This window comes from Marmota flaviventris, chromosome 10 (assembly GCF_047511675.1).
Source record: "Marmota flaviventris isolate mMarFla1 chromosome 10, mMarFla1.hap1, whole genome shotgun sequence".
Taxonomy (NCBI): domain Eukaryota; kingdom Metazoa; phylum Chordata; class Mammalia; order Rodentia; family Sciuridae; genus Marmota; species Marmota flaviventris.
Genome location: NC_092507.1, coordinates 24,037,327 through 24,049,535, shown reverse-complemented (window position 1 = coordinate 24,049,535; position 12,209 = coordinate 24,037,327). Strand labels below are relative to the sequence as shown.

At 35.8% G+C, this 12,209-nt stretch overlaps 1 protein-coding gene across 11 annotated transcripts in view; it reads right to left on the bottom strand.

The window, feature by feature from the left end:
- Nucleotides 1–309: 309 nt before the first annotated feature.
- Zbtb8a (zinc finger and BTB domain containing 8A) overlaps nucleotides 310–12,209 on the bottom strand; it is a 99,376-nt gene continuing 87,476 nt past the window's right edge. For all 11 annotated transcript variants that reach the window (XM_071617619.1, XM_071617615.1, XM_071617617.1 and 8 more), the window contains one exon: nucleotides 310–7,707. In XM_071617619.1, coding sequence (XP_071473720.1) covers nucleotides 7,375–7,707 — 333 coding nt within the window. In that variant the 3' untranslated portion in view covers nucleotides 310–7,374. The remainder of the gene's footprint in view (nucleotides 7,708–12,209) is intronic.

The following is a 12,209-nucleotide window of genomic DNA, read 5'->3' as shown; positions in this document are numbered from 1 at the left end:
CTACAAATGTAGTTCTTAAATGATTATGGTCATGTTTTAAGTTATTTTGAAAGCTTTATTTTTTTAAAAAAATATTTTTAGTTGTAGATGAGCACAATACCCTTATTATTTATTTGTTTAAATGTGGTGCTGAGGATCGAACCCAGAGCCTCACATACGTGCTAGGTAAGCGCTCTACCGCTGAGCCACATGCCAAATCTTTTTTTTTTTTTAAGGGCAATAACTGAAGTAAAGGGAAGAAGAAAATGGCTTTTGTTTCCAAAGTTTTCTATAGGCTTTTAAAAATAACACATCTTTTTTAATAGTAAATCTAATAAGACATCTTTAGAATTTTTATTTATACCTTTATTCCATTCATTTATTTTTATATGGTGCTGAGAATCGAACCCAGGGCCCCACACATGCTAGGCAAGCGCACTACAGCTGAGCCACAATCCCAGCCCTAAAATAACATGTCTTTTTGCAGAGCATGGTGGTGCCTACCTGTAATTCCAGAGACTTAAGGCTTAGACAGTGGGACAGCAAACTGACCTTGGCAACCTGGTGAGACCCTGACTCAAGCCAAAAAACTGGGGATGTGGTAAACATTGGTAAACTCAGTGGTAAACATTCAGTTTCAAACAAAACAAATAAAAAATTAAATTAAAAAGCATATCTTAGTATTGTCCTACCTTTCTAGTACTATTTTTTTTTTTAATTGGAGATTGAGCCCAGGGGTGCTTAACCACTGAGCCACACCCCCAGTCCTCTTTATTTTTTGAGACAGGGTTTTGCTAAATTGCTGAGGCTGACCTCGAACTTGGGATTCTCTTGCTTCAGCCTCCCCAGTCGCTGGGATTGCAGGTATTCACCACCGCAGGCAGCTAGTATTACACTTTACTGGAATAAAATTGATTCAGTGCATTATTTTACGGAATGCTAATGTGTATCAATTGAGCTTCATGGTGCTTGAAGAGTGTTCTGGTTCCTTTCTTTTAAAAGAAACTAAAGCAAATTTCATATATTGTATTTCAACCATATACTCATAATATAGTTCTTTTATTAGTTTTAAGTACAGTACTAAGTGAATTCCCAGAGTGTGACACCCATGATTAAATAAAATGCAAATATATCCCCGAGTAAAAATGGGCCACTTTTAGACGTCCTACTAGAATGTTGATTATCTGATCCTCTTAATAACTCAGATTAGAGAACATACACGGTGGCTTGAAATGTCACAAAAATTATATGTATTTTATTATTATTATTTTCTTTTTGCAGTACTGGAGATGGACCCAGTGAATGCCAGGCAAGCATTGTACCACTAAAAAACACTCCCAGCCTGCATTTTGTATTTTACTTTTTGGCTTGAACCCAGGGGACTTTACTACTGCAGAACAGCCCCTGACCTTTTCTTTTCTTTTTTCTTTGAGGCAGGGTCTACTTAGTTACTGATGGCCTAAATTGCTGAGGCTAGCCTTGAACTTGACATTGTTCTGCCTCAGCCTGGGATTACAGGCATGTGTCACTGTGCCAGGCACATGCATCTGTGTTTTTTAAATATTCCCTTATGTGATAGGATTGAGATCCTGTGGACAGGAAGAATCAGATGGTCCTACTGCCCCTCCCTAGCATATGTATGGGGAGGACAGAGGAAAATCTTGACTAGAGGGCCTATTTTGCATGTAAGAAACACTGGGATGCTTTTGAGAAAACACTGATGCCCAGGCCCAACATGCTAGAAATTTTAATTTGCCTAAGTTTTGTATTTTACTTTTTTGGTTGTGGTGGAAATCAAAGCCAGACCCCTGAACAGGACAAACAACCAACTCATATCACTGAACTACACCTCCAGCCCGGCATCTATATTTTTAAAACCTTTGCAAATAACTTTAATGTGTAGCCAAGGTTGAGAACCCTTGGTATAGAAACAAATATCGTTCCATTTTTCCCCCTTATAGGCTGAATAAAAATGTAAATCCTTAACAAAGGAATTACGTAGCAGTATATAATATCAATAAGGAATTAAAAGATTTTCTCTGGGCTGAGGATGTAGCTCATTGATAGAGTGCTTGCCTAGTATGGGCAATGCCCTTAGTTGGATCCCCAGCACTAGGAGTGGGAGTGAGGGTTAGAAAGATAAAAGGAAAAAGGTATATCTAGTGGAATAAAGAAACTATATAATGTGAGAGAGGCAGGGGGATTGGCAGTTCAAAGCTAGCCCAGACAACTAAGGGAGACCCTGTCTCAAAATTAAAAACAAACAACAACAACACAACAAATTAAAAGGAATAGGGCTGTGGCTCAATAGTAAAGTGCCCCTAGGCTCAATTCCCAGTACCCAAAACAAAAACAAACAAGAAATCTCAACTGTATAGTAGAATGCTTATCTAGAAATTTGAAAGAGGGAAGCAGACAAAATATAATAAAATCTTGGATGTACTTTCTAAGCCATTCAATAGAATCAAACTTGCAAAAGATCTAATCAAGTCCAAAGGTAAAGAGGCAACTGGACTTCAGTTTCCTATTTAAAAATGATGAGTGGCCTGGGAGCAGGATGCACACATATAATCCCAGAAGTTTGGGAGGCTGAGGCAGGAGGATCACAAGTTCAAAGCCAGCCTCAGCAATTTAGCGAGGCTCTGTCTCAAAAAATAAAAAGGGCTGGGGATGTGGCTCAGTGGTAAAGCACTTCAGGTCCAATATCTGGTACCAAAAATTTTTTTTAAAATTTAAAATAAATAAAAATAATGAGCAGGGCACAGCGGTGAACATCTGTAATCCTAGCTACTCAGGAGACTGAGGCAGGAGGATTGCAAATTCAAGGCCAGCCTGGGCAACTTATCAAGACCTTGTCTCAAAAAAAGAAAGAAAAGAAAGGGCTAGGGATGTAGCTCAGAGGCAAAGCATCCCTGCGTTCAATCCTCATTATTAAAAAAATAATTAAACATTATGTCTTTAAGAGTCCCTTTGCTTTTCTTGCTTTGTATGGCTTATACTTAATAATATTATACTTAAATATTTGACTTCTTGGTGGCATTAATACAGTTCTGTGGGGAGAAAGCCGATGTTAAAAAATAAAGTTTATAGAACATCTGTTGATTTCATCTTTCTGGCCCATTCATGGTTCCATTGGCATGGATAGTCAAGAAACTCCTGTATCAAAATACAATATTAATTATACTTCACAATGTATGAAACACTGGCTAAACACTGCCATTCCTGATAACCTGAATTTTATCACTTAAACTTTCATAACTAAAGCCGCATTTTTTTTAATATTTATTTTTTAGGTGTAGATGGACACAACACAATACCTTTATTTTTATGTGGTGCTGAGAATGGAACCCAGGCCCCGCCTGTACTAGGAGAGCGCTCTACCGCTGAGCCACAATCCCAGCCCCTAAAATCACATTCTTTATGTAGCATTTATTCTGTATAGGATTTATCCACATACAATGACTAAACAACTTTAAAACAATGAACTGTTACTTGTATAAAATCACCTTATAAAAGAGAATGATACACAATACACCTGTGAGTAAGTTGATATTCTAGGATTCAGAAAACCTGATCATTCTAACCCTATTTTTTGCCATTGATTCACTGGCTGTTTTAAATAGGCTGCTTTACTGTTCTGTGCCTCAATTTCTTTACCTTTCATGTGGGATAACTGTCCTACTTCATAGAAATGTAAAGAAAAACAAAAATTATTAAATAATTTGCAGATATAAAATGCTATATAAATGATAAATAGTAATACTGATACACTCTAATATAAAATAACATAAAAATTTTCATGTATAGAGTTTGGTCCTCCTGTACCTGTTTACTATCACCGTTCTTAGTTACATACGTCTTTTTATGCCATAGTGCTTTTAGTGATTTTCTACACTACTAATTTCAGACTCAAAATACATTTAAAAAAACAATATGAGTAGAAATTTCAATATATCTTAGCCTGACTTAGCAAAATAATTTTAATGAATTGAGTTCTGAGTTCATATATAACTGGAACACCAAGTTTTTTTCATCCACTAAGCAGTAACTTGGCCACATAGGAAGCAATAACTATGTTTTGATTGTATTACTCAAAAACATAATATTGAAAAGTATTAAAACTCTTGTTCTTAAAGTTTTAAGATCTCATGATCATACAAGGAACATCAAATGCTAAAGATGTGATCTGCTCACTAAGACATCCTATCTTAGTTACCTGCTTATAAATACAGTCAATAATAGTAGTAATGAAGTGAGCTTTTGATACTCAAAGGGAATACAAGAAGTTGTCTAGCTCCATGATTTTCAATTCTGTGTTCCCGAGTTCTGCAGAGGTGCCTGGGAAGAGGCACAGGGAAGATGTGCCACAGCATCTTGATTTTAGAGCTTCTTCCTCCAATGTTGAACTTCTTTATGAAACAATTCATTTGAAGTTTCTTGGGTTAAAAATTTTTTTTTAAACTGATGCTGGTTTGTTTTTCTTCTTCCAGACACTAGGCATGACTGCAGTAGTGGTTTATTTTTGCAAAACTTCATCCCTTCAACCAGACACTCTTGAGGACAATAAAGTGAGAAGGACATCCAGAAGATAATAAACAGCATATCTGCAAAAGCAAACTTTGGCCTAATCAATTCCCATTATTTTCTTGATGTTGAAGAAGAAAGAAAAAAAAATCCTTGGCATAAATAAAGCTTACTTTAAACAAATTATATCCCTGTGTAGCATTTTCCCACATTTAAAAGCTAAAGAATTCAATTTTCTCAGAAATCATTAATAGATAGTTTCATTCTAGAAAATAATTTTCTCTAAAGTCTTACCTACATACGATATGATAACTGGAGTCATTATTTACAACTTGCAAACATTCTTAAATGTTCTTCTTTTATGCTGCTAAAATGATAGAATAGATGTTTTGTCTGCTGAATCTGACAGCTGTTTGGTGGGTACTGTTTGATGCTTCATATAAACAGTTATGAGAAAGCATTCTTTCTGAAAAAGGCAATTAAAGTGCTGGTAACACTGTTCAGTGGACATTGCTGAAGTTCATGCTGATGTGTGTGAAGTTTGCATGCAGAAGATAATAGCATAAAAGAACATTTAGGTCATAGACTAAAGTGCATTAGGGTATACACATGCAAGCACTACTTCATTTCTATGAATAAAGCTCAAATCAGTCAATTTTCCTATTGGCCCCAACAACTAAAAATCAGGTTACAATTTGGAAAGGTGTTAGTATCACTCTGGTGAGACTAGAGAATGGCAGGCAATGCCTCCCTCTTCAGATATTACTTAGTAGTTAAGAATCCTGATTTAGGAATGGTCATGTTGGGAGAACCAATGAACTCAATACATACGGGTAGTCTTGAGCCAACTGGAAATTTGCCATCAGGGCAATCAATCTTGGAAAAGACTCAGAATTAAGTATCATGAAACAAAGTAGTTATTTATCTATTTAAAAAAAATTTTTTAAAGGATATTAAGTCTTGTGGCCCATAAGCTGGTATCAAGGACAATCATTAACTAAAGAATAAGAGAAAATAATAACAAAAATATCATCTTGAGGTATGTCATGGCATTTAAAAATACAGTATAATACATGGAGCCTCACTATATACCATAATTACATTATATTAAGCTTCACTATGGTAACTTGCAGAGACCCCTCTTTTGTGTGTGTGTATGGTACTGGGGACTGAGCCCAGGGGTGCTTTACCACTGAGTTACATCCACAGCCCTTTTAATTTTTTGAGACAGGGCCTCCCAAAGTTGCTCAGGCTGGCCTCAAATTTGCAATCCTCCTGCCTTAGCCTCCTTTGTAGCTAAGACTACAGGCATATGCCACTGCGCCCAGCACAAAGAACTTTATGAAGTACCATTGTTCTGATATTTATATTTTATCCTTAGAACTAAAAACAGTGCTTCTCCAATTTTGCTGTGATGTTGGAATGTCTCATAATTCATACTGGGGAGAAGTTTAAACTTTGTATCCTAGGATAAAAGTTTGTTGTGAAAAATATAAACAAGATATGCAAAAATGCTCAAAGCATTTAAGAGAATAATTTGTTCAAATAGTTTTGTTTTAAATTTACATATAAATAACCCAACAAAAAATATGTCAGAATGTATTTTAGGGACATTACTTAACACTATTTGAATAACTTAACATAAAGATATAGGTTGCTGAAAGTGACTAAATTCTTCTTTCATACATTCTAATTCTTTGTGTGTGTGTGCTGAGGATTGAACCCAGGGCCAAGTGCTAGGCAAGCACTCTACCACTGAGCTATATCCACCCCTGTATTTTCTAATCCTGATTCTTATAATGTGTTTTTTAATTCTAAATCTGACTTTTATCATTACTGCAGGCCGGTAAGGTTTGATTTCAATTCTCTGTCATTTCAGGAGACATATTAGGAGAGACTGATAAAAAGAGGATTACTTAAAACCATAGTCTGTCCAATCATCAGTTGTACCACTCATATTTTCTGACCTTAATTTCCTCAGAGGTACTATCTCCTTTACTAAATAGTGAGAAAATATGTGATAGAGCACTTTAAAGTAATACATAGCACTAGATAAACGTTAGAAATTATTCTTAAGAACTGGAGAGAACCTTCTAATATATTTTTTAAACTTTTTATTCATTTTTTTCCTTTAGAGAAGAAGAAAACTGTTATTGACAGATCTTTTTTACAAATTAACTACCTTTACTTTTAGGCAGTGTGTTTCGTATTTTGAAAAAACGATGTCTGTATATAATCTTTGGTCAGCCTCTATGTTAGTTTTTTCTTTTAAATAATACTGACTATATAAAAGTCATTTTTTAAGGACAAAAATTTTAAATATGAACGAACTCAAGCATTTCTTATTAGTCTTCAGTCATTAATCCTAATCATTTAGAATACCAGAAAGTGATAGGTTGCTTCAGATCTGAAATTAACAGCAAGGTGAGTTGCCAGACGCTTAAATGTGCTCTTACCCGTTTTCCCTGTGAAACTTAATATTGGTAGTGTATTTGTCCTTGAAACACCTTAAAATTGTCTTATATAAAGCTTGGCTATGATAAATTTATTTAAAATATTTTCTTTGAAGAAAATTTGCTAAGTATATCTTCCAATATTAAAAGAAAGAACATATCTGTAATAAAGAGGGTAACTATTCATCCATCATGCCAACTCAAGCTAGGTCTTTCTTTCCAGTGCAGCAACATATTTTAGGGCAACAAAGTTCAGAATGGATACAATGGCCTGTTCAGAAAGCATGCAAGTTATTTCAGGTCATTTCTTTTAAGTCAGTATGATAAATTTGTTAACCAGACTCTGACCATGAAAAGGAGAGATACAGGAAGTGAATGGAAATTGCAGACATGCCAGCTCTGTTGGTTCATATTACAGCTACCTAATGTTGGGCTTTATTTCTTTTTCTTCTTCTTCTTCACTATCATCAACCTGTTGTATGACCAGATCGGCAGACCCATCCTCTACAATCTCCACATAGGATCTATTCTCATCTTCACTCAAGTGCCATCGGGAATGTTTATCTCCATCTGATGGGGACATAAGATGTTGCTCAGCTTCCAAATCAATGGGGAGGCTGTCTATGCCAACTTCTGCAAGACACTCATTACACAGTCTGTAGCGCCTGGTTCCTTCCTGTACCACTTGCCCTGTTAGGTCAGTCACATGGCGTTTGCATTTTCTGCAGATTAGTTTGCATGCCTGGTGAATCTGTGTAGAGATTTAAATAGTGATAAAAATGATTTTTCAAAAGCAGGACAGTTTGATATTTTAGGTATCAGTTCATAAACTTGAGATGTCCAAAGCCATGCATTAGACTCAAATTAACATCTAATCATTAGAAAAGGTTTGGGGGATAAATTGATGTCACAGAAATATTAAATATCATTTTCTCTAAATGATAGTGGTTTTATTATTTTTTAAAAGTTTGTATTAGTTATTGATGGACCTTTATTTATTTGTTTATATGTGGAGCTGAGAATTGAACCCAGAGCCTCACATATGCTAGGCAAGCATTCTATCACTTAGCCAAAACTCCAGCCCCAGTGGTTTTATTTTTAATGTTACATACTGAATAATTTCATATATCCTTTAACCCAACAGTATTTTGATATCTAAGGTAAAAAGGGACACCTTCCTAGCATAAAAATAATTGCAAACACTTACTATGTGCCATGTATTGTATTTTATATATATATATATATATATATATATATATATATATTTTAATATTTCTTGAGTTGTCAATGGACCTTTATTTTATTTATTGATACATGGTGCTAAGGATTGAACTCAGGGCCTCACGCATGCTAGGCAAATACTCTACCACTGAGCCACAACCCTAGCCCCCCATGTTTTGTTTTTAAAGACTTTACTTTTTTTTTTTTTTTGCAGTACAGAATGGAATCCGGGGTGTTCTAACACTCAGCTTTGGCCCTGACCTTTTTTTAAGACAGTGTCCTGCTAAATTGCTGAAGCTGGCCTCAAATTTGAGATACTCCTGTCTCACTCAGCCTCCCAGATTGCTAGGGTTACAGGGCACACCACCACACTCAATTCCCTTTTTATTTTGAGTCAGGTTCTAGCTAAGTTTCCCAGGCTGGCCTCAAACTTTGTGATTCTCCTGTCTTAGCCTGCTAAGTAGGTGGGATATAGGTATGTGCCACTGCACCCAGCAGGACTTGATATATTTTAATTCAGAGAGGAAAAAACCTTTTATTTATGTATTATTATTTTTTTTGTTATTTAACCAAAGAAAAAAAATATTATCCCAAATATATATATGTATGTGTGTATATATATATGTATGTATATACGTATATATGTATATGTATGTATATATGTATATATGTATGTATGTATATATGTATATATATATATACACACACAAATACATATATATAATTTTTTAAATATTTATTGTTTAGTTTTAGGTGGACACAATATCTTATTTTTTATTTTTTTATGTGGTGCTGATAATCAAACCCAGTGCCTCACACATGCTAGGCGAGCACGCCTCCACTTGAGCCACAACCCCAGCTCCTATTAACTTTTTTTTTAAACCAAGGATTTAACCCAGGGGCACTGAACCACTGAGCCACATCCCCAGCACTTTTTATATTTTATTTTGAGACAGGTTCTTTCTAAGTTGCTTAGGGCCTTGCTAAATTGCTGAGGTTGGTTTTTAACTCATAATCCTCCTGCCTCAGCCTCTGGAGCCACTAGGATTACAGGCATGTGCCACTGTGCCTGGCCCCAAATATAAATTAATCAATATTTTTGGATAGAAGGATTATTAGCTGTCTTTATTAATAAAAGAACTGGTAGAAATAGGATCACACTAGGAATCAGAAGGCTTGTGTTCTAGTCCTAATTTTGTCATTTTCTATCTTTGTCAATTACTAACCTTGAACCTTGGAGCAAGTAATTTTAAACATTATGATTCTGCTTTCAAGGTGATAGTCAAAATATGTAACTGTATGATATGGCCACTCCCACTGGCCCCACCCCCAGGAAGATGGGAAGCCTGACTAGTCCAAATGGGCACTGGTCACAAACAACCTATAGGTCGTTTTTTTACACATCAACCTATTATTATCCCAGCCTGATTCTTTTTTTTTGTGGTGCTGGGGATTGAACTCAGCACCTTGTGCATGCAAGGCAAGCACTCTACCAAATGAGCTATATCCCCAGCCCCACCCTGATTCTTTATTGTTAATAGGCACACTACTCATGGGGTTGATGTGAGAACCGAATGGGTTAATAGGTGTGGAATGCTTTGGTTAAAAAGTTGTAACTGATGAATGATTATAAATCATTTTAGTTAGTAATAAACAATTTTGTTCAATAGCTGTTAAGAGAAGTAGATTATGGGTTCTACTATAAAAATTATGAGAATTAATTGTATAATGATGGATTAATGTTTATGAAATACTCATTTAGAGAAAGACAGAAAAGTATGAAAACCAAACAATAAAATAAAATTAAAAATCTAATATAGTTTGGTAAAGTATCTACGAGTATGTATAGAACATCATTCAGGACAGTTATTATCTTCTGCTTAACTGTTGACATTAAATAGCAAATATTAAAAGTGTACAGTTGAAAAGAATACTTATTTTCCTGAGAGAATAATATTATGGGTATCACATGTGGTGGTGTTTTTGTTAACAGAGTATTGACAAAGATTCATGAATTCCAATATAATTATGATGTCAAAGAAATTAAGTGAAACGCTACAATGTTTAAACTGAAAATATCAACATGAACTCATAATTAAAAAAAATATATATATATATGTATATATTAAAATGTATATATGTGTCCACTGAAATAATCTAAAAAAAAATGACGGGCCAGGCGAGATGGCGCAGGGCTCTAATCTCAGCAGCTGGGGAGGCTGAGACAGGAGGATCGCGAATTCAAAGCCAATCTCAGCAATAGTGTGGTGCTAAGCAACTCAGTGAGACCCTGTCTCTAAATAAAATACAAAATAGGGCTGGGGATGTGACTCAGTAGTTGATGTGTCCCTGAGTTCAATCCCCAGTATCCCCTTACCCCCGCCAAAAAAAAAAAAGAAAAAAGAAATGACAGGTTGGGATGTAGTTTAGTGGTAGAGGGCTTGCCTAGCACGTGCAAAGCCCTGGGTTCCATCCCTAGCACTGCCATAAAAAAAAAAAAAAAAAAAACGCATGACAACTCCATAACAGTGGGTACCCAAATTCTGGTCTCTAATTTCACCCCTCCTGAAAGGAACCAACATCCTTCAAGAAGTGGCTGATTCCACTTCTGTGGTAGGGAAAATATGAGGTGAGTGTAGGCCTCTTTTGGGTCCAGTGAACAAGGATACTTTCAAATGTAATGGGATGTGCCCAAAGGACACAAGAGCCACTTTAAGGTAGAGAATGGTCTGGATATAACTCTGAAATGTATCAAGAAGCACAATGAACCAATGAAAATTCCTAATACTCTACAGTATCTAAAACAGCAAAGCCTGAGAAAGCTCATATAATGTCACTGAGGCTGCTATTAAATCAATTCTTCACTTTGAAAATTGATTTAAGAGAAAGAAACAAATGTTTATCCTCCTTCTCCTATAGGATTTGGATTTCAAAATAACCAAATAGCTCCAGATTATAAAGGGAAATTTTGCTTCATAGAATTCCAGCTAATACTGTAGAAGAAATTATAAATTGGTAAATCATTCCACAACTCTAAGTAAAATCATTAACTGGTGTTTTTGTTTTTGTTTTTTTCGTGGTAGTGGTGGGGATTGAAACAAGGGCCTTGTGCATGCAAGGCAAGCACTCTGTCAACTGAGCTATGTCCCCAGCCCCCTAAAATTATTACTTCTTACATATTATCAATCACTGATAATATCATTGAATGAAGAGTTGATGGGGAAAGGGGTCATTCTTGGATGCCAAAATTCTTTCACAAAAATTCCTTTCTTGTTACAAGGCAGCACCTTGATGTATACAATGGTGGAATTACATTATCATTACCCACAGAGAGAAATCTATCTTAACATCACAAATGATGGGCTGGGGATGTGGCTCAAGCGGTAGCATGCTCGCCTGGCATGCCTGCAGCCCGGGTTCAATCCTCAGGACCACATACAAACAAAGATGCTGTGTCCGCCGAAAACTAAAAAATAAATATTAAAGTCTCTCTCTCTCTTAAAAAAAAAAAAAAAATCACAAATGATGGGTCCACCAGACGTGTCTCTCCTAATGTAACAGATCATGAAATGTACAACTTTGCCCTTGATGTGTTCTAATTGAAAGTGTTTAACTTGAATCCACTGGGACTTTAGATAAAACTTTTAGTTTATAGAAAATGCAAGGAGAATAATGGAACAAACTAAATGACACCATATGGAAGCAAGCAGACAAACCAGAGGTAGGGTGCTTTGAAAAACCACTGGCTGTCTTCAATAAGTCAGTGTTGGGGTAAGGGAGGGGTATGTGGGGGGGAAACTGTGCTAGATTAAAAATATACTTGAGGTGGAGCAAAGGTGCAATAATAAAGCACATACTTAGGATGCGCTAGGCCCTGGGTGTGATCCCCAGCTACGACAAATAAAATAAAAGAAAAATATATTTAAGGGATTTAGCAGAGAGATGATACATGGTCTTAGACTGGATTCGAACCAGCTCTATTTTGTTTTTTATGAGACATTTTAAGTGCTTGCCTTGCATGCACAAGGTCCT